This window comes from Anomalospiza imberbis, unplaced genomic scaffold (assembly GCF_031753505.1).
Source record: "Anomalospiza imberbis isolate Cuckoo-Finch-1a 21T00152 unplaced genomic scaffold, ASM3175350v1 scaffold_82, whole genome shotgun sequence".
Lineage (NCBI taxonomy): Eukaryota > Metazoa > Chordata > Aves > Passeriformes > Viduidae > Anomalospiza > Anomalospiza imberbis.
In genome coordinates, this window is record NW_027100436.1 from 41403 (window position 1) to 63363 (window position 21961).

The window sequence follows — 21961 nt, forward strand, 5'->3', positions numbered from 1 at the left end:
GATTTTTAATCGATTTTTAATCAATTTTTAATCGATTTTTAACCGAGTTTTAATCCAATTTTAATCCAATTTTAATCCAATTTTAATCCCATTTTCATCGATTTTAATCCCATTTTCATCGATTTTTACTTGATTTGAAATTAATTTTAATTAGGTTTTAATAAGGATTTAATTGGGATTTAAACTGGGTTTTTAATTAGTTTTTAATTGACTTCAAATCAATTTTTAATCAATTTTTAATCCAATTTTAATCGATTTTTAACCATTTTTTTATCCAGTTTTTATCAAATTTTAATCCATTTTAATTTGATTCTTAACTAATTTTATTTGGGTTTTAATTGGGTTTTTTAATTGGGATTTCATTGATTTTTAATTGACTCGAAATTGATTTTTAATCGGTTTTTAACCAAATTTTAATCGAATTTTAATCCGTTTTTAATCCAATTTCCATCGATTTTCATTTGATTTTTAATCACTTTTAATGAGGTTTTAATTAGGTTTTAATTGGGTTTTTCACTGATTTTTAATCTGGTTTAAATTTGGAATTTTTGCCCAAAAAAAAAATTGAATTTTGGGGAAAAATACCCAAATTTTCACCCAAAAAATTCGAATTTTCGCCTAAAAAATCTGAAATTTTCTCCCTAAAAATTCGAATTTTTCTCACTAAAAATCCGATTTTTTACCCCAAAAAATTCAATTTTTTACCCAAAAAAATCCGATTTTTTACCCCAAAAAATCCGCATTTTTGTCCCTAAAAATCCGATTTTTTTACCCCTAAAAATCCGATTTTTTACCCCTAAAAATCCGATTTTTTACCCCAAAAAATCCGATTTTTACCCTAAAAAATCCGCATTTTTGCCCCTAAAAATCCGATTTTTTACCCAAAAAACCCCGATTTTTTTACCCCTAAAAATCCGATTTTTTTACCCCAAAAAAACCCCGAATTTTTCCCGCCAAAACCCCCCCGATTTTCCCGCCAAAACCCCCCCATTTTTTCCCGCCAAACGCCCCCGGGGGGGGGGGGGGAAAGGCGAATTTTGGGGTGAATTCCCGGGATTTTGGGGCATTTTGGGGAGAAAATTCCGAATTTTGGGGTGAATTGGAGGTGAAAAATCGGAATTTTGGGGAGAAAAAAAATCACGATTTTGGGGAGAAAAATGATGATTTTGGGGTGAAAAATCGCGATTTTGGGGTAATTTTGAGCGAGAAAAGTCGGAATTTCGGGGTGAAAAAATCACAATTTTGGGGTGATTTCGGGGTGAAAAATCGGAATTTCGGGGTGAAAAATCGCAATTTCGGGGTGAAAAATCGGAATTTCGGGGTGAAAAATCACAATTTTGGGGTGAAAAATCACAATTTCGGGGTGAAAAAATCACAATTTTGGGGTGATTTCGGGGTGAAAAGCCGGGATTTCGGGGTGAAAAATCACAATTTTGGGGTGAAAAATCACAATTTCGGGGTGAAAAATCACAATTTTGGGGTGAAAAATCACACTTTCGGGGTGAAAAATCACAATTTTGGGGTGATTTCGGGGTGAAAAATCGGAATTTCGGGGTGAAAAATCACAATTTTGGGGTGATTTCGGGGTGAAAAATCGGAATTTCGGGGTGAAAAATCACAATTTCGGGGTGAAAAATCACAATTTTGGGGTGATTTTGGGGTGAAAAATCGGAATTTCGGGGTGAAAAATCGCAATTTCGGGGTGAAAAATCGGAATTTCGGGGTGAAAAATGACAATTTTGGGGTGAAAAATCACAATTTCGGGGTGAAAAGTCGGAATTTTGGGGTGAAAAGCCGGGATTCCGGGGGGATTTCGGGGTGAAAAAGCGGAATTTCGGGGTGAAAAATCGGGATTTCGGGGTGAAAAGCCGGGATTTCGGGGGGATTTTGGGGTGAAAAAGCGGAATTTCGGGGTGAAAAATCGGAATTTCGAGGTGAAAAGTCGGAATTTCGGGGTGAAAAAGCGGAATTTTGGGGTGAAAAGCCGGGATTTCCGGGCCGGGACTCACCGCTGGACACCGTGACGATCGTGCCGCTGCCCCAGGCGTCAATAGCGACCCACGGTGCGCGGGGCCGGGCCCGAGCCCGCGCAAAAACCCGGGAACCACCGGGAACGACCGGGAAAACCGGGAACAACCGGGGAAAACCGGGGATAAACCGGGAACGACCGGGAACAACCGGGGAAAACCGGGAACGACCGGGGATAAACCGGGAACGACCGGGAAAGACCGGGAAAGACCGGGGAAAACCGGGAACAACCGGGAACAACCGGGAACGACCGGGAAGAACCGGGAAAAACCGGGAACAACCGGGGAAAACAGGGAAAAACCGGGAACGACCCGGGGAAAACCGGGAACGACCGGGGATAAACCGGGAAAAACCGGGGGAAAACAGGGAACAACCGGGAAAAACCGGGAACGACCGGGAAAAACAGGGAACAACCGAGAACAACCGGGAAAGACCGGGAAAAACAGGGGGAAACCGGGAACAACCGGGGAAAACAGGGAAAAACCCGGAAAAACCGGGAAAAACGGAGAAAACCGGGAAAGACCGAGAAAGACCGGGGAAAACCGGGGAAAACCGGGGAAAAGGCGGGGAAAGCCCGGGAAAACCCCGGGAAAAACGGGGGAAAGACCGGGAAAACCCCGGGAAAATGGAAAAAAAAAAAAACGGGAAAATCGGGGGAAAAAACCGGGAAAATGGGAAAAAAGGCGGGAAATTAGGAAAAAAAAACGCGGGAAAATGGGGGGAAAACTATGGCGGAAAATAACGGGAAAATGGGAAAAAACCGGGAAAAACTGGGAAAATTACGATTTTTGGGGGAAAATTACGATTTTTGGGGTTTTTTAGTGGTTTTTTTTTTTGGTTTTTTGTTGTTTTTTTTTTTTTTTTTCCCCACATTTTGGGTTTTTTTGGATTTTTTGGGGTTTTTTTTAGGTATTTCGGGGCATTTTTGTGGTTTTTGGTTTTTTTTTTTTTTTTTTTTAGGGATTTTTTAGGGTTTTTTATGGATTTTTGGTGTTTTTTTTGGCGTTTTTGGGGCATTTCCGGAGGTTTTTTGTTATTCTGGGGGGAGTTTTCGGGGGAGTTTCGAGGGATTTTTTTTGTTATTTTGATTTTTTGGGGTTTTTTTTGGGCGGGGTTTTGGGGTTTTTGCGGGGGTTTTGGGGAGTTTTTCGTGGATTTTTTTTGTTATTTTGATTTTTTGGGGTTTTTTTTGGGGTTTTCGGAGGAGAGAAAAGAGGGAAAATCTGTGGGGAAAAAAAGAAAAGAGGGAAAATGCGGGAATTGAACGATTTTGGTACTTCTTGCGTACGAAAAATGCGAATTTTGCCACTTTTGGGTGGATTTCACCGAAAAATGGGAAAACGGGGCCGGAATTGGGGGTGGGATTTAATTAAATTTAATTTTGGGGCAAAGTGGGGAGATCTGGGGGGGTGGATTTGGGGAAAAATGGGGGGAAATGGGAAAAAAAGGGGGAATCGGGGGGAAAATGGGGGAAAATTGGAGATTTTGGGGAAAATTTGGAGATTTTGGGGGAAAATGAGAGAAAAAAAATTGAGATTTTGGGTGGGAAATGGGGGGGAAATGGGGAAAAGCCGGAAAATCTGGGGGGGATTTGGGGGAAAACGGGAAAATTGAGATTTTTGGGGGGAAAAAGAGGGAAAATGGGGAAAAAAGAGGGGGAATTGGGGGGAAAATGGGGAAAAACGGGGGGAAATGAAGATTTTTGGGGAAAATGGGAAAATCCAGTGGGAACTGGGTGAAAAATGGGGGGGGAAAGGAGATTTTTGGGGGAAAATGGGAAAAATTTGGAAAAATGGGAAAAAATGGGAAAAAATGGGGAAAAATGGGAAAAAAAGGGAAAATTTTGGGATATTCGGGGGAAAAAAGGGGAGAAAAGGGAAAAAATCCGGTGGATTCTGAGGAAAAAAATGGGAGAAATGGGGAAAATGTGAGATATTTGGGGGGAAAAAGGGGGGAAAATGGGAAAATCGGTTGGGAATTAGGTGAAAAATGGGAAAAAACGGGGGAAATTTGAGATATTTGAGGGGAAATGGGGAAAAAAAAATCGATATTTGGGGGGAAAAAAGGGGGAAAATGGGAAAAACCCGGTGGGAATTGGGGGAAAATGGGGAAAAATTGGAGATTTTGGGGAAAATTTGGAGATTTGGGGGGGAAATGAGAAAAATAATTGAGATTTTGGGCAGGAAATGGGGAAAAAAAATCGGTATTTGGGGAGAAAAAAGGGGGAAAACGGGAAAAACCCGGTGGGAATTGGGGGAAAATGGGGAAAAATTGGGGATTTTGGGGAAAATTTGGAGATTTGGGGGGGAAATGAGAAAAAGAATTGAGATTTTGGACAGAAAATGGGGAAAAAAATCGATATTTGGGGGAAAAAAAGGGAAAAAAATGAGATATTTGGGGGGGAAAAGGGAAAAAATTGAGATATTTGGGGGGGAAAAGGAAAAAAATTGAGATATTTGGGGAAAAAAGGAGGGAAACGGGAAAAACCCGGAGGGAATTGGGTTAAAACCGGCCGGGTTTGGGCTCCGGGGGATTTTGGGGTGAAACGCGGGGATTTTGGGATTTTGGGGCTCGGGGTTTTTGGGCCCGGGCGCGCCTCCGGGAGCAGCAGCGGCGCCGGCGCCGGCACCGCTCCCACGGTGAAACGGCGGCGACAAAAAACCGGCCCCGGTTTGGGGCCAGAAAGGGGGAAATCGGTAAAAAACAGCTCGGAGGGGGAGGGGAGGGAGGGGAAAAATGGGGAAAAATGGGGGGAATTCGGGAAAAATGGGAAAAATGGGGGGAAATGGGGGAAAATGGGAATAAATGGGGGAAAAAATGGGAAAAATGGGGGGAAATGGGGGAAAAAATGGGGAAAAATGGGGGAAAAAATGGGAAAAAATGGGGGGAAATCGGGAAAAATGGGAAAAATGGGGGGAAATGTAGGAAAAATCGGGAAAAATGGGGGAAAATGGGAAAATGGGAAAAAATGGGGGGAAATGGGGGAAAAAATGGGAAAAAAATGGGGGGAATGGGGAAAAATCGGGAAAAATGGGGGGAATCGGGAAAAATGGGGAAAAATGGGGGAAAAAATGGGAAAAATGGGGGGAAATGAGGAAATTGAGAAAAATTTGGGGGGAAATGGGAGAAAAGGGAAAATCTGGGGGAATTTTGGGGGGAAATGGGGGGGAAATTTGAGAAATTTGGGGGGAATTGGGAAAAGTGGGGAAATTTGGAGAAAATTGGGGGAAAACGGGGGGAAATTGAGATTTTTTGGGGGGGAAAGAAGAATGGAAAGATTTGGGGGGGAAATGATGGAAAAATGCGGGAAAATTTGAGATTTTTGGGGGGAAATTGAGATTTTTGGGGGGGAATGGGGGGAAACGTAGAAACTGGGCGGGTTTTGTGTACGAAAAATGTGATTTTTGAGACTTTTTTTGGGTGGGTTTCATCGGGAAAAGGGGAAGGAATTGGGAGGAAACTGGGGGAAATGGGAAAAACTGGGGAGGATGTGGGAATGGAAGCCTTCTGGTGCTTTTTGTGTGCGAAAAATGCGATTTTTGAGAACTTTGTTTGGGGCGGGAAAAGGGAAAACGAGGATGGAATGGGGGGAAAGTGGAAAAATTGGTGAGATTGAACTTTTTTGGTGCCTTTTGTGTGCGAAAATGGGGGAATTTGGAATTTTGGGACACTCTTGAGGCAGAAACGGGAGGAAAGGAGCCGATTTTGGGTGAAAAGAGCGAAAAAGAGGCAAAATTTGGGGGGAAATGATGAAAAGAGGCAAAATTGGACCAAAAGAGACAAAAATTGGCAAAAAAGCGACAAAATTGACCCAAAAGAGCCGATGTCCACCCAAAGCTTCGCAACGTCCATGCCAATGGTCTTGACCTTCATGGAAGGGTCTCGACGTCAATGGAAGGGTCTCGATGTCAATGGAAGAGATCCAATGTCGATGGAAAGGTGTCGACGTCGATGGAAGGGTCTCAACCCAACCCAACTCAACCCAACCATGACCGACCCAACCCCCTCTTCCCTTCCTCTTCCACCCAACCATGACGACTCAACCCAACCCAACTCAACTCAACTCAACTCAACCCAACCCAACCCAACCCCCTCTTCCCTTCTTCTTCCACCCAACCGTGACCGACCCAGCCCAATGGCGACCAACCCAACCCAACCCAACCCAACCCCCTCTTCCTCTTCCACTCAACTCAACCCAACCCAACTCAACCGTGACCAACCCAACCCAACCGTGACGGACCCAACCCAACCCAACCCGACCGCGACCAACCCAACCCAACCCAACCCAACCCCCTCTTCCCTTCCTCTTCCACCCAACCATGACGACTCAATCCAAGTCAACCTAACCCAACTCAACTCAACCCAACTCAACCCAACTCAACCCAACCCCCTCTTCCCTTCTTCTTCCACCCAACCGTGACCGACCCAGCCCAATGGCGACCAACCCAACCCAACCCAACCCAACCCCCTCTTCCTCTTCCACTCAACTCAACCCAACCCAACTCAACCGTGACCAACCCAACCCAACCGTGACGGACCCAACCCAACCCAACCCGACCGCGACCAACCCAACCCAACCCAACCCAACCCCCTCTTCCTCTTCCACTGAACTCAACCCAACTCAACTCAACCGCGACCAACCCAACCCAACTGCGACCAACCCAACCCAACTGTGACCGACCCAACCCAACCGCGACCGACCCATGCCCCCTTTCCTCTTCCACTCAACTCAACTCAACTGTGACCAACCCAACCCAACCGCGACCAACCCAACTCAACCGTGACCAACCCAACCCAACCGCGACCAACCCAACTCAACCGTGACCAACCCAACTCAACCGTGACCGACCCACGCCCCCTTTCCTCTTCCACTCAACGCAACTCAACTCAACCGTGACCAACCCAACCCGACCGCGACCGACCCACGCCCCCCTCCCCCCGCCGGCCGGTTTCGCCCCACCCCTCCGCTCCGCCCGGCGCCGCCGTGAGCGCCGCAGAAATACGCGCCGGAATCGCCGTCCTCCAGCCCGTCCGCCTCCAGCGCCGCCCAAACGCCGCCGCCCTCGGCCCGGAACCGCCCGCCGCCCGCCGCCTCCCGTCCCCCGTAGACGCCCGCCAGCATCTCCAGCCCGGCGCCGCGCCGCTGCCGCACCCAGACGATGGCGGAAGGGGCGGGGCCGGAGGCGCGGCAGAGGAGGCGCAGGGACCCCCCGGGGGGCTGGAGGTCGCCCCCGGACTCCAGCAGGGTCACGGCCGCCCGGAGCCCTGCGGGACAAAGGGGAGATGGGGATGAGGCGCCGCGCCCGGGCGTGGCACGCAGCGGGCGTGGCGTGCGCCAGACGCGGCTCCGCGCCGGACGCGGCTCCGTGCCGGACGCGGTTCCACGCCGGACGCGGCTCCGCGGCGGACGCGGCTCCGCGCCGGACGCGGCTCCGTGCCGGACGCGGCTCCGCGCCGGACGCGGCTCCGTGCCGGACGCGGCTCCGCGCCGGACGCGGCTCCGCGCCGGACGCGGCTCCGTGCCGGACGCGGCTCCGCGCCGGACGCGGCTCCGTGCCGGACGCGGCTCCGTGCCGGACGCGGTTCCGCGCCGGACGCGGCTCCGCGGCGGGGAAAGGGCGGGGACGCACCGGGCGGGGCCAGCAGGGCCAGCAGGGCCAGCAGGGCGAGGCGCTCGGTGGCCATGGCCGCGGTCGTGCCGGGCCGGCGGCGCCGGGCCGGGTTTTTATGGGGGGAAGGGGCGGGGCCAGGGCGAAAGGGGGAGGGGTTTGGCGGGGGAGCCACGCCCACGCGCCTTGGGGGGAGGGGGGCGATTAGCGTTAATTGGGGTTCGTTAATTAGCGGGTCCGAGGCAATCGCGAGAGTCCGGTTCGTCCGTTAATGGGGCCCAGTTAATTGCAGCTGCATTAATTAATAGGAGCCGGTTAATTGCAGATGTTCAATTCGTTAATTAGCGGGTCCGAGTTAATTGCAAGAGTCCGGTTCGTTAATTAATGGGTCCCAGCTAATTGCAGGTTCATTAATTAATGGGTCCCAGTTAATTGCAAGAATTCGTTTCATTAATTAATGCGTTCCAGCTAATTGCAGGTTCGTTAATTAGCGGGTCCAAGTTAATTGCGAGAGTCCGGTTCGTTAATTAATGGGTCTGAATTAATTGCACGCGTTCAGGTGATTAATTAATGGCTCCCAGTTAATTTTCGGTTCGTTAATTAATCGGTCCCGGTTAATTGCAATTGTCCAGTTCATTAATTAATGGGTTCCAGCTAATTGCAGGTTCATTAATTAACAGGTCCGGGTTAATTGCAAGAGTCCGGTTCGTTAATTAATGGGCCCGGTGTTAATTGCAGGCGTTCGATTCATTAATTAATGGGTCTGAGTTAATTCAATAGTCCGGTTCATTAATTAATAGGTCCCAGTTAATTGCAGGCTCAGTAATTAATAGGGCCCGGTGTTAATTGCAGGTGGTCAATTCGTTAATTAATGGGTCTGAGGTAATTACAGGCATCCATTTCATTAATTAGCAGGCCTGGTGTTAATTTCAAGAGCCCAAGTCATTAATTAATAGCCCCCGGTTAATTACCAATTCGTTAATTAATGGGCCTAAGGTAATTGCAGGGGCCCAGTCAGTTAATTAATAAGGCCCAGATAATTGCAATAGTCCGATTCATTAATTAATAGCTCCGAGGTAATTGCAGGAGTCCAAGTCATTAATTAATGGGTCCAGTGTTAATTGCAGGAGTCCAATTAATGGGTGCTGGTTAATTAATGGAGCCCGTGGTGCTAATTGCAATTAATTAGAAAATTAAAGGAGTTAATCATTAATTAATGGATCCGGGTTAATCGCAGGAGTGCCGGGACTAAATGGGTTATGTCATTAATTAATTATTAATTAATTAAAGGCTCGGGGGTTAATTGCAAGCACCCCTTTAATTAATTAATGGGTTGGGGATAATCACAGATTAATTAATTAATTCATTAATCAGTTCAAGGCTTGGGGCTCATTTCAGGCACCCCGTTAAGCAATTAATGGGCCTTAATTAATCGCAGGAGTCCAATTAATTAATTAATAAAAGGATCTGGGCTAATTGCAGGCGTCCCTTTAAGTAATGAATGGCTTGGGGTTAATCACCAGCATCCGGTTAATTAATTAATTAATTAATTAATGGCCCCGGTGGCCATGTCATCAAGCAATTAATGGGGCGGTGCCAATCACAGGCATCTGTTTAATTAATTAATTAATTAATTAATCGGCGTTAATCACAGGCATCCAATATGTTAATTAATTAATTGGGATCAAGGAGCCCAATTAATTAACGGATAAAAGGGGATAATTTATCGGGCATCTGGGTAATTAATTAATTAAGGGATTCGTCAGGATCGATCACGGGGGTCCGATTAATTAATTAATCGGGGTTGATCAAAGGAGGGCAATTAATTAATTGGTTAATAAAGACACTTAATTAATCTCAGGCAACTAACTATTTAATGAATAAAGAACAATTATTCAAGCCTCAATTAATTTACTCATTTAGGAATTCATTATCGGCGAAATCAAATTAATTAATTAACGAACAGCAATTACCCCAGGCGCCCCAATTAATTAATTAAGCAATTAATTAATAATTAAGTAATTAATTAACGGATTAAAAGCGAATAAATCGGTTAAACAAACCCCGATTAAACAGGCAATTGACCATTTCACTAACAATTAATTCATCGGCGTTAATTAATTGCCCGCCCGGCGTCGGTGACGTCACCGCCGCCGATTTCGGGCGGGAAAATCCAAAGGCGGCGATTCCGCGCGCGGCCGCCGGGGGGCGCAGCGCCGGCCGAAAATCGCCGGATCTGGGCAAAAACCGCGCGGAAAAATCGGAAATTTGGGAGCGGAACCGGGCCCGGGCCCCGGCTTTGGGGGCAAGAGGCCGAATTTGGGGCAAAATCCGGAGATTTCGGGGGGGGAAAAGGGGAAACCTCCAGAGGCGAGGCGGCGGCTGCGCCACGAAGCTTTGCTGGTTTTGGCCCAAATTCCCCCGGACTGGACCCAAATTCCCCCGGATTGGACCCAAATGCCCCTGGATTGGACCCAAATTCCCCCAGATTGGACCCAAATTCCCCCGGATTGGCCCCAAATGCCCCAGGAATGGCCCCAAATTCCCCCGGATTGGACCCAAATGCCCCAGGATTGGCCCGATATCTTCTGGATTGGCCCCAAATTCCCCCGGATTGGCCCCAAATTCCCCTGGATTGGCCCGAAATCTTCTGGATTGGCCCAAAATTCCCCAGGATTGGACCCAAATGCCCCAGGAATGGCCCCAAATTCCCCAGGAATGGCCCCAAATTCCCCAGGAATGGCCCCAAATCCTCCAGGAATGGCCCCAAATTCTGCTGGAATTCCCCCAAATTCCCCTGGATTCGCCACAAATTCCCCCGGATTGGACCCAAATGCCCCTGGATTGACCCCGAATTCCCCAGGATTGGACCCAAATGCCCCTGGATTGGCCCCGAATTCCCCAGGATTGGACCCAAATTCCCCAGATTTGCCCCAAATTCCCCCGGATTCGCCCCAAATTCAGCTCCCCGGGATTCGCCCCAAATTTCCCTGGATTTCTGGGAGGCGATGCATAAATTTCGTTCGAATTCTATTTTTTTTTTTGGGTGGGTGTGGTGGGTTGGCAAACGCGTAAATTTTTATTTCCCAATTTATTCGTTTTCTCCCCCTCTCCGCCCGGTCAGGGGCGACAATCCCGCCCCGGCCCCGGAGTCGCGGGGCGCGCGGCCGATTTGGGGCAAAACGCTCCGGGAACGGCGAATCGGGAGGATGGGGCCGCTCCGGCCGGAGCCGCGACCGGCCAAGGAACCCCGAAATGGAAACGGGCTGAAAAACGGGAAAACGCCGCACCGCGGGCCCATCCGGCCCGGAGCCGAGGCCGCGCTCCGGCGCTGCCCGGCGCGAATCTACCGCGGCCTTTTCAAAAATCCCAAATTTGCTCCTTCGGCTCCGCCCGGCCCCGGTTCCACGGAGCTGCTCCCGGCCACGCGCCGGCTTCTCCCATCCCCGGCTCCCCGTGGTCCCGCAGGGCTCCGGGCGGCCGTGACCCCGCCGGAGTCCGGGGGCGACCTCCGGCCCCCCGGGGGGTCCCTGCGCCTCCTCTGCCGCGGCTCCGGGGAGGATTTTGGGAAATTCGACATGATGTGGGTCCGCCAGAGACCCGGGCAGGGGCTGGAGTGGGTCGCGGGGATCTACGGCAACGGCGCCAGCGCCTTCTACGCGCCGTGGGCGCGGGGCCGGGCGTCGATCTCCTGGGAGGACGGGCAGAGCTCGGTGACGCTGGCCATGGACGACCTCAAGGAGGAGGATTCCGGGTCCTATTTCTGCGGCAGATCTGCCGCTATTAATGGTTATGTCGGTCCTAATTTTAGTGACGACGCCGGGGCTGGGCCCCGCCCCAGCCCCTGTGCCCGGCCACGCCCGGGCGCAGCGCCTCATCCCCGTCTCCCCTTTGTCCCGCAGGGCTCCGGGCGGCCGTGACCCTGCTGGAGTCCGGGGGCGACCTCCAGCCCCCCGGGGGGTCCCTGCGCCTCCTCTGCCGCGCCTCCGATTTCGGGAATTTTGACATGTACTGGATCCGCCAGAAATCTGGGCAGGGGCTGGAATACGTCGCGGGGATCAACAGCAACGGTGGCAGCACCTACTACGCGCCGTCGGTCAAGGGCCGGTTCACGATCTCCAGGGACAACGGGCAGAGCTCGGTGACGCTGGCCATGAACGGCCTCAAGGACGAGGATTCCGGATCCTATTTCTGCGCCAAGGGTGCTAGTGCTGCTTGGGCTGAAAGCGCTGCTTTTGGTGACCAAAGCCACGGGGTCCCCACCCCACCTTGTGTCCCCCCCGTCCCCAAAGGCCAGACCCTTCCCCAGACCCCAACCCCAGCCCAAACCCAGCCCAAAACCCAGCCCAAAACCCAGCCCAAAACCCAGCCAAACCCAGCCCAAAACCCAGCCCAAAACCCAGCCCCAGCGTCACCGAGCTCTGCCCGTTGTCCCTGGAGATTGTGAACCGGCCCTGCACCGACGGCGCGTAGCCGGTCCAACCACCATCGTTGCTGATACTCGCGACGTATTCCAGCGGCTGCCCGGGTCTCTGGCGGATCCAGAACATGCCAAAATTCCCGAAATCGAAGCCGGAGGCGCGGCAGAGGAGGCGCAGGGACCCCCCGGGGGGCTGGAGGTCGCCCCCGGACTCCAGCAGGGTCACGGCCGCCCGGAGCCCTGCGGGACAAAGGGGAGATGGGAGAAAGGGAAAAGCCCAAAAATCGCCCCAAATCCTGACTCTGGCCCCAAATTGTGACCTGGCCCCTCCCCATCCTCCTCCTCCTCCTCCCGCTGCTCCTGTGGCCACTCCCAGGTGGGTCCCGCCCACCTCCGGCTCCGGCCACGCCCGGCGCGGGCCACGCCCGGGCGTGGCGCCTCATCCCCGTCTCCCCTTTGTCCCGCAGGGCTCCGGGCGGCCGTGACCCTGCTGGAGTCCGGGGGCGACCTCCAGCCCCCCGGGGGGTCCCTGCGCCTCCTCTGCCGCGCCTCCGGGTTCAGTTTCGGGAGTTTTGGGATGGGCTGGTATCAGCAGACTCCCGGGCAGACGCTGGAATACGTCGCGAGTATCAGCAGCAATGGTGGTTGGACCGGCTACGCGCCGTCGGTCAAGGGCCGGTTCACGATCTCCCGGGACAACGGGCAGAGCTCGGTGACGCTGGCCATGAGCGGCCTCAAGGACGAGGATTCCGGATCCTATTTCTGCGTGAAATCTCCTAATTCTGGTGGTGCCTATGGTGCTGGTTATGGTGACGGTGCTGCTGGAGTCCCCACTCTCATCTCATTGTCCCCCCCGTCCCCAAAGGCCAGACCCTTCCCCAGACCCCAACCCCAGCCCGGCCCTTGACCACCCACCCCAACCCGGGCCAGTGTCGCGATCCGCTCCGGCGGGGTGCCGCGATGGCTCGTTACCGACCCCAGAAGCGCCACGCGCCGACGGCCGCGGCACCGTGGGCTCCATCGCGGCAAATTCACCTTTCCTGAGAGCCCGCGGCCAGCGCGACACAGGGGGCGGGAAGAGGAAACAAAGGACAGAGAGGAAAAGCGGGGAGAGGGGATTGCGGCCGCCCAACGGAGAGGCCGGCTCCTCGACGGCGCAGCGCCACGGATTCGCCGTAGTCCGTGGGCGCTCGCCGGAGCCGCCCCGGCCGGTCCCCGTTTATTCCGTCTGTGGAATAAAGGGCGGAATTCGCCGGCGCCTGCGGCCTCCTGGGCCGGGCCAGGACTCCGGCCGGGGCCTGCAGGGCCCTGGGACGGCCGAGGGGCAACGGAGGGGAACCCGGGAGCGTGCCGGGATCACGGGGCCGGGGCCAGCGCCGGCATCGTCACCACAACCAGCATCAGCAGAATCACAACAACCAGCACCAGCACCCCAACCACCAGCACCAGCAGATTTGGCGCAGAAATAGGATCCGGAATCCTCGTCCTTGAGGCCGCTCATGGCCAGCGTCACCGAGCTCTGCCCGTTGTCCCGGGAGATCGTGAACCGGCCCCGCACCGACGGCGCGTATTCGGTGTAAGCACCGCTGCTGATGTGCGCGAGCCACTCCAGCCCCTGCCCGGGTCTCTGTCGAACCCAGTCCATGCCGTAGCTCCCGAAACTGAAGCCGGAGGCGCGGCAGAGGAGGCGCAGGGACCCCCCGGGGGGCTGGAGGTCGCCCCCGGACTCCAGCAGGGTCACGGCCGCCCGGAGCCCTGCAGGACAAAGGGGAGATGGGGATGAGGCGCCGCGCCCGGGCGTGGCCCGCGCCGGGCGTGGCCGGAGCTGGAGGTGGGCAGGACCCACCTGGGAGGGCCACAGGAGCAGCAGGAGGAGGAGGAGGATGGGGAGGGGCCAGGTCACAATTTGGGGCCAGAGTCAGGATTTGGGGCGATTTTTGGGCTTTTCCCTTTTTCCCATCTCCCCTTTGTCCCGCAGGGCTCCGGGCGGCCGTGACCCTGCTGGAGTCCGGGGGCGACCTCCAGCCCCCCGGGGGGTCCCTGCGCCTCCTCTGCCGCGCCTCCGGCTTCGATTTCGGGAATTTTGCCATGTTCTGGATCCGCCAGAGACCCGGGCAGGCGCTGGAATACGTCGCGAGTATCAACAGCGATGGTGGCAGCACCTACTACGCGCCGTCGGTCAAGGGCCGGTTCACGATCTCCAGGGACAACGGGCAGAGCTCGGTGACGCTGGCCATGAGCGGCCTCAAGGACGAGGATTCCGGATCCTATTTCTGCGCCAAATCTTCTGGTGCTCCTGCTGGTGGTGGTTATGGTGACGGTTGTGTTGAAGTTGTGGGTGGTGTCTCCACCCCACCTTTGTGTCCCCCCCGTCCCCAAAGCCCAGACCCTTCCCCGGACCCCAACCCCAGCCCGGCCCTTGACCGTCCACCCCAGCCTGGCACTGGCCTGGCCCCACTGAGCCCGAACTGCAGCTCCTGAGCCCAAATCTCCACTTTGTTCCCCAAAACTCTGCCCTGGAGGCCGGGACTGGGGGCCCAGGGCCCAGCTCTGGATCAGCGCCGGGGATTTGTGCCAGCGGTGGCCGCTCTGCGCCCACAGCGCCGATTTGGGCAGAGCCGGGCCGGTTCCTGGCCAGTGATCCTGGCAGAGGCGCCACGGCCAGCTCAGGAGCCAAAACGGCCCCGAGTGGGCCCTGGGCTGAGGTCTGGGGCCGGGAGCTCAGAATTTGGGGCAGAGGCAGGGCAGGGTTGGGACACGGGGTCGGGAGTGGCGTCAGGGAATGGGGTCTGGGGGGAAGGATTGGGGTTTGGGGACGTTGGGGATGCGGCGATGGGGACGGGGTCAAACCAGTCAACATCAGCACCAACACCCCAGTTATTATAGGCAGATTTCCCGCAGAAATAGGATCCGGAATCCTCGTCCTTGAGGCCGCTCATGGCCAGCGTCACCGAGCTCTGCCCGTTGTCCCTGGAGATCGTGAACCGGCCCTGCACCGACGGCGCGTAGTAGGTGCTGCCACCATCATCGGTGACACTCGCAACGAGTTCCAGCGTCTGCCCAGGTCTCTGGCGGACCCAGAACATTCTGTAACTCCCGAAATCGAAGCCGGAGCCGCGGCAGAGGAGGCGCAGGGACCCCCCGGGGGCCTGGAGGTCGCCCCTGGACTCCAGCAGGGTCACGGCCGCCCGGAGCCCTGCGGGACAAAGGGGAGATGGGAGAAAGGGAAAAGCCCAAAAATCGCCCCAAATCCTGACTCTGGCCCCAAATTGTGACCTGGCCCCTCCCCATCCTCCTCCTCCTCCTCCTGCTGCTCCTGTGGCCCTCCCAGGTGGGTCCCGCCCACCTCCGGCTCCGGCCACGCCCGGCGCGGGCCACGCCCGGGCGCGGCGCCTCATCCCCATCTCCCCTTTGTCCCGCAGGGCTCCGGGCGGCCGTGACCCTGCTGGAGTCCGGGGGCGACCTCCAGCCCCCCGGGGGGTCCCTGCGCCTCCTCTGCCGCGCCTCCGGCTTCGATTTCGGGAGCCGCACCATGTACTGGATCCGCCAGAGACCCGGGCATGGGCTGGAGTGGCTCGCGGGGATCCAATTCAACGGTGCCAGTGCCTGGTACGCGCCGTCGGTCAAGGGCCGGTTCACGATCTCCCGGGACAACGGGCAGAGCTCGGTGACGCTGGCCATGGACAGCCTCAAGGACGAGGATTCTGGATCCTATTTCTGCGCCAAATCGGCGTATCTTGGGGGTGGTCCTAATATTGGCGGTCGTTTTGGCCCCGCCCCATCGCTCTGTGCCAGTTTTTTCCCCCAAGCCCCGGTCCCTGACCCCGTTCCTGACCCTTTGTCCCAGCCCTGGCCGGGCTCTGCCCCAAATGTCACCTCTGGGCCGCGCTCGGGGCCCTCGTTCCTCAAATTTTATCGAATTGCCCAAGATTTGGGCCCGCGGCTGAGGAGAGGGGTCAAGAATCCGAATTTTGGGCCAAACGTCCCGACGTGAGGCTGGTGGGGCAGGTTCGGGTTGGTGGCCGTGACTCGGTGCCAGCAGCGGAAATTTGGGGCCGAAGTGGACAAGTGTGAGGGCGGTGGCTGGGGCTGGGGGGACAAGGCTGAGCTCAGGGTGAAACCGGCCCGGGTTTGGGGCCCGGAGCTGAGATTTGGGGCCGAGGCTGGGCCAGGGCGGGACACGGGGTCAGCCGTGGGGTCAGGGGCTGCAGGGGCTGGGGTTTGGGGACAGGGACAGGTGGGGACACGGCGATTTGGGGCGGGGCGAAATCCATAATTAACACCAGCATCATTACCCCAAGCAGCACCAGCAGATTTGGCGCAGAAATAGGATCCGGAATCCTCGTCCTTGAGGCTGTCCATGGCCAGCGTCACCGAGCTCTGCCCGTTGTCCCTGGAGATCGTGAACCGGCCCCGCACCGACGGCGTGTATTCAGTGCTGCCGCCACCGCTGTTGATACCCGCGACGTATTCCAGCCCCTGCCCGGGTCTCTGGCGGATCCAGAGCATTCCAAAATTCCCGAAATCGAAGCCGGAGGCGCGGCAGAGGAGGCGCAGGGACCCCCCGGGGGGCTGGAGGTCGCCCCCGGACTCCAGCAGGGTCACGGCCGCCCGGAGCCCTGCGGGACAAAGGGGAGATGGGGATGAGGCGCCGCGCCCGGGCGTGGCCCGCGCCGGGCGTGGCCAGAGCCGGAGGTGGGCGGGACCCACCTGGCAGGGCCAGCAGGAGCAGGAGGGCAAGGACAGGGACGGAGCTCGAGGCCGTGGCCGGGATGCGCCGGGGTCAGGGTCCTGGGGGATTTCAGGGGTTGTTAATTGGCAGTTAATTGGGCAATCAATGGAGAAACATGACGCAGATGTGTCCGATTAATTAATTAATGATTCAGAGTTAATTGCAGGGTTTGAGGCACTTTAGGATACCGGAAGCCTCCGGTGGGGATTTGGGACCAAACCAGGGGGGTCTGGGGCAAAACCGGTGAAGGTTTGGGGATGGGGCAGCGGCCGTGACCCTGCTGGAGTCCGGGGGCGACCTCCAGCCCCCCGGGGGGTCCCTGCGCCTCCTCTGCCGCGCCTCCGGCTTCGATTTCGGGAGTTTTGGAATCTTGTGGATCCGCCAGAGACCCGGGCAGGCGCCAGAATTCGTGGCGGGGGTCAACGGTGATGGTGCCACCACCTGGTACGCGCCGTCGGTCAAGGGCCGGTTCACGATCTCCCGGGACAACGGGCAGAGTTCGGTGACGCTGGCCATGAGCGGCCTCAAGGACGAGGATTCCGGATCCTATTTCTGCGCCAAACGTTCTGGTGCTGGTGATGCTAACACTGCCAGTGGTTTTGGCGCCGCCCCCATCGCCGCGTCCCCACCCCGTGCCCAAACCCCAGTTTCTTCCCCCAAGCCCCGGCCCCTGACCCCGTTCCTGACCCTTTGTCCCAGCCCTGGCCGGGCTCTGTCCCAAATGTCACCTCTGCGCCGCGCTCGGGGCCCTCGTTCCCCAAATTTTATTGAATTGTTGCAGATTTGGGCCCGCGGTTGAGGTGAGTGGTCAAGAATCCGAATTTTGGGCCAAAAGTCCCGATGTGAGGCCGGGGGGGGCTGGTTCGGGTCGGTGGCCGTGGCTCGGTGCCTGAAGTGGAAATTTTGGTTCCGGAACGTTCCGAACGTTCCACAATCAAACGCCGAGCCGCGGCAGTGGAGGCGCGGCCGAGCCGTGCCCGCCGCCGCCGCCGAAGCTCTTGGCCCGGCAGCGGGGCCAGGGATCCTCGCCCTCGAGGTCGCTCGTGGTCGCCGTCACCGAGCTCTGCCCGCCGTCCGGGCCACGCCGACCCGGCCCGCGACCGATGGCGCGTTCCCGATGATTCCAGCCTCGCTGACCACTCCGACCCATCCTCACGCCTTCCCGGGTCTCTGGGGCGCCCAGGTGGCGTCGAAATTCCCGAAATCCAACCCGGAGGCACAGGGACCCCCGGGGCAGCCCCCGTCCCCCTCCTGCTGGGGACGCCGCGGCAGCTCCAATAGAATCAGCAGCGAAACAACAGCCAGCTCCAGTTCCGGCAGATTTGGCGCAGAAATAGGATCCGGAATCCTCGTCCTTGAGGCCGCTCATGGCCAGCGTCACCGAGCTCTGCCCGTTGTCCCTGGAGACCGTGAACCGGCCCCGCACCGATGGTGCGTACCAAGCGGCAGCGCCGTTTTCCCTGATCTCTGCCACCCACTCCAGCGCCTGCCCGGGTCTCTGGCGGACCCAATCCATGTTGAAATTCCCGAAATCGAAGCCAGAGGCGTGGCAGAGGAGGCGCAGGGACCCCCCGGGGGGCTGGAGGTCGCCCCCGGACTCCAGCAGGGTCACGGCCGCCCGGAGCCCTGCGGGACAAAGGGGAGACGGGGATGAGGCGCCGCGCCCGGGCGTGGCCCGCGCCGGGCGTGGCCGGAGCCGGAGGTGGGCGGGAGCCACCTGGGAGGGCCACAGGAGCAGCAGGAGGAGGAGGAGGAGGATGGGGAGGGGCCAGGTCACAATTTGGGGCCAGAGTCAGGATTTGGGGCGATTTTTGGGCTTTTCCCTTTTTCCCATCTCCCCTTTGTCCCGCAGGGCTCCGGGCGGCCGTGACCCTGCTGGAGTCCGGGGGCGACCTCCAGCCCCCCGGGGGGTCCCTGCGCCTCCTCTGCCGCGCCTCCGGCTTCAGTTTCGGGAATTTTGGCATGTACTGGATCCGCCAGAGACCCGGGCAGGCGCTGGAATGGCTCGCGGGGATCAGCAGCGGTGGTGGCAGCACCAACTACGCGCCGTCGGTGCGGGGCCGGTTCACGATCTCCAGGGACAACGGGCAGAGCTGGGTGACGCTGGCCATGAGCAGCCTCAAGGACGAGGATTCCGGATCCTATTTCTGCGGGAAATCTGCTGGTGCTGGTGGTTGGGGTGCTGGTGCTGGTTGTTGTGATTCTGCTGATGCTGGTTGTGGTGACGATGCCGGCGCTGGCCCCGGCCCCGTGATCCCAGCACGCTCCCGGGTTCTCCTCCGTTGCCCCTCGGCCGTCCCAGGGCCCTGCAGGCCCCGGCCGGAGTCCTTGCCCGGCCCAGGAGGCCGCAGGCGCCGGCGAATTCCGCCCTTTATTCCACAGACGGAATAAACGGTGACCGGCCGGGGCGGCTCCGGCGAGCGCCCGCGGACGACGGCGAATCCGCGGCGCTGCGCCGTCGAGGAGCTGGCCTCTCCGTTGGGCGGCCGCAATCCCCTCTCCCCGCTTTTCCTCTCTGTCCTCTGTTTCCTCTTCCCGCCCCCTGTGGCGCGCTGGCCGCCGGCTCTCAGGAAAGGTGAATTTGCCGCGATGGAGCCCACGGTGCCACGGCCGTTGGCGTGTGGCGCTTCTGGGGTCGGTAACGAGCCATCGCGGCACCCCGCCGGAGCGGATCGCGACACAGGCCCGGGTTGGGGTGGGCGGTCAAGGGCCGGGCTGGGGTTGGGGTCTGGGGAAGGGTCTGGCCTTTGGGGACCGGGGGGACACAAAGGTGGGGGAGGACCCGGCACCGGCACCTTCAACAGCACCAACAGCATAGCCAGCAGCAGCACCAGCAGATCTGGCGCAGAAATAGGATCCGGAATCCTCGTCCTTGAGGCCGCTCATGGCCAGCGTCACCGAGCTCTGCCCGTTGTCCCGGGAGATCGTGAACCGGCCCTGCACCGACGGCGCGTACGCGGAGCTCCAGCCTTCCTTCCTGATGCTCCCGACCCACTCCAGCGCCTGCCCGGGCCTCTGGCGGATCCAGAACATGGTGAGACTCCCGATATCGAAGCCGGAGGCGCGGCAGAGGAGGCGCAGGGACCCCCCGGGGGGCTGGAGGTCGCCCCCGGACTCCAGCAGGGTCACGGCCGCCCGGAGCCCTGTGGGACAAAGGGGAGATGGGGATGAGGCGCCTCCGGGTTCAGTTTCGGAGAATTCGGGATGGGCTGGCATCGACAGAGACCCGGGCAGGGGCTGGAATGGCTCGCGGGGATCAGCAGCGGTGGCAGCACCGCCTACGCGCCGTCGGTCAAGGGCCGGTTCACGATCTCCAGGGACAACGGGCAGAGCTCGGTGACGCTGGCCATGAGCAGCCTCAAGGACGAGGATTCCGGATCCCATCTCTGCGCCACCAACGCTGACGATGGTTGGGATTGGCAGGCTCATGCTGGTTCTCGGCTCGATCTCATCCCCGTGCCCGGTCCCCGCCTGTCCCCAAACCACGGATCCTCCCCTCCAAGCCTGGACCCCACTGCTGACCCCAGGGACCCAAACTCTGCCCCACCGGCCCCAAATCTCGGCCGTCGGCACCAAGGTCTGGGGAACGCGGCTGAGCCTTGGAGCCCAGAGCTGAGGTTTGGTGCCGGCAGCTGAGATTTGGGGCAGAAGCAGCCGGGTTTGGGGCCGATGGTCAGCGGTGAGCCCCGCTGGGATCTGGGGCACAACAGGCAGAGTTTTGGGGATGAACCTCAGAGATTTGGGTTAAAGGCTGAAAGCTCCAGAGAAACGTCAGGGGTGAGGCAGCGATGGCGGAGTTTGGGGGGAAATGGCCAAGGTTCGGCGCCAGCAGGGAAGATCTGGGGGGGAACGCGGGAATTTTGGGATCTTGGTGGGCACAGGGGGTGGGGCGGGGCCCAGCACCGGCATCGTCATTATAATTAGCACCAGCACCACCAGCACCAGCACCAGCAGATTTGGCGCAGAAATAGGATCCGGAATCCTCGTCCTTGAGGCTGCTCATGGCCAGCGTCACCGAGCTCTGCCCGTTGTCCCTGGAGATCGTGAACCGGCCCTGCACCGACGGCGCGTAGTAGGTGCTGCCACCGTTGCTGTTGATCCCCGCGAGCCATTCCAGCGGCTGCCCGGGTCTCTGGCGGATCCAGAACATGCCAAAATTCCCGAAATTGAACCCGGAGGCGCGGCAGAGGAGGCGCAGGGACCCCCCGGGGGGCTGGAGGTCGCCCCCGGACTCCAGCAGGGTCACGGCCGCCCGGAGCCCTGCGGGACAAAGGGGAGATGGGAAAAAGGGAAAAGCCCAAAAATCGCCCCAAATCCTGACTCTGGCCCCAAATTGTGACCTGGCCCCTCCCCATCCTCTTCCTCCTCCTCCTGCTGCTCCTGTGGCCCTCCCAGGTGGGTCCCGCCCACCTCCGGCTCCGGCCACGCCCGGCGCGGGCCACGCCCGGGCGCGGCGCCTCATCCCCGTCTCCCCTTTGTCCTGCAGGGCTCCGGGCGGCCGTGACCCTGCTGGAGTCCGGGGGCGACCTCCAGCCCCCCGGGGGGTCCCTGCGCCTCCTCTGCCGCGCCTCCGGCTTCAGTTTCAGCAGCTACGACATGTTCTGGATCCGCCAGAGACCCGGGCAGGCGCTGGAATACGTCGCGAGTATCAGGAACACCGGTGGCAGCACCGCCTACGCGCCGTTGGTGCGGGGCCGGTTCACGATCTCCAGGGACAACGGGCAGAGCTCGGTGACGCTGGCCATGAGCGGCCTCAAGGGCGAGGATTCTGGATCCTATTTCTGCGTCAAAAGCGCCGATGGTTGTTGTGCTGGTGCCGCTGCTGCTGCCCTAGGTTGTGGTGATGTTGGTTGTGGTGGTTCAGGCCCTGCTGCCATGTTGTCTCCCCTCTTGTCTCCAAAGCCCCCGCCCATTGCCCAATCCTTTGCCCTTGACCCCTTTCTTGGCCCTTTGTGCCAGATCTTCCTTAGTTTCCATCAACGGCAACCATGGACCCAAAACCCCCACCTGGTTCTGCCCCAAAACCCACCTGCGTCGGCACCAAAACTCTCCTGATTTTCCCCAAATCTCCGCTTTGGGCTCCCGGCCGCAGCCGCTGACCCAAGGCTCCCCCGCTGTCCCCCGATCTCGGCCGTTGGGGCGCTTTTGGGGGTTGGGGTTTAGGGCCAGGAG

At 57.6% G+C, this 21961-nt stretch overlaps 1 long non-coding RNA gene and 3 gene segments (V, D, J or C); 3 read left to right on the top strand and 1 right to left on the bottom strand.

Moving 5' to 3' along the window:
• Positions 1-1995: 1995 nt before the first annotated feature.
• Positions 1996-13631, top strand: LOC137467864 (uncharacterized). The gene is made up of 2 exons (XR_010995644.1): positions 1996-2063; positions 13486-13631. It is a non-coding gene; the product is annotated as an uncharacterized lncRNA (long non-coding RNA).
• Positions 13632-14029: 398 nt separating this feature from the next.
• Positions 14030-14538, top strand: LOC137467839 (Ig heavy chain V region 6.96-like). The segment is given in 1 exon segment: positions 14030-14538. A coding segment is annotated over 1 exon segment (393 nt).
• Positions 14539-19492: 4954 nt separating this feature from the next.
• On the bottom strand, positions 19493-20005 carry LOC137467840 (Ig heavy chain V region 3-like). The segment is given in 1 exon segment: positions 19493-20005. A coding segment is annotated over 1 exon segment (513 nt).
• A 932-nt stretch (positions 20006-20937) lies between these two features.
• LOC137467841 (Ig heavy chain V region 914-like) lies at positions 20938-21759 on the top strand. The segment is given in 3 exon segments: positions 20938-21030; positions 21185-21623; positions 21749-21759. Coding segments are annotated over 3 exon segments (543 nt in total).
• Positions 21760-21961: the final 202 nt, after the last annotated feature.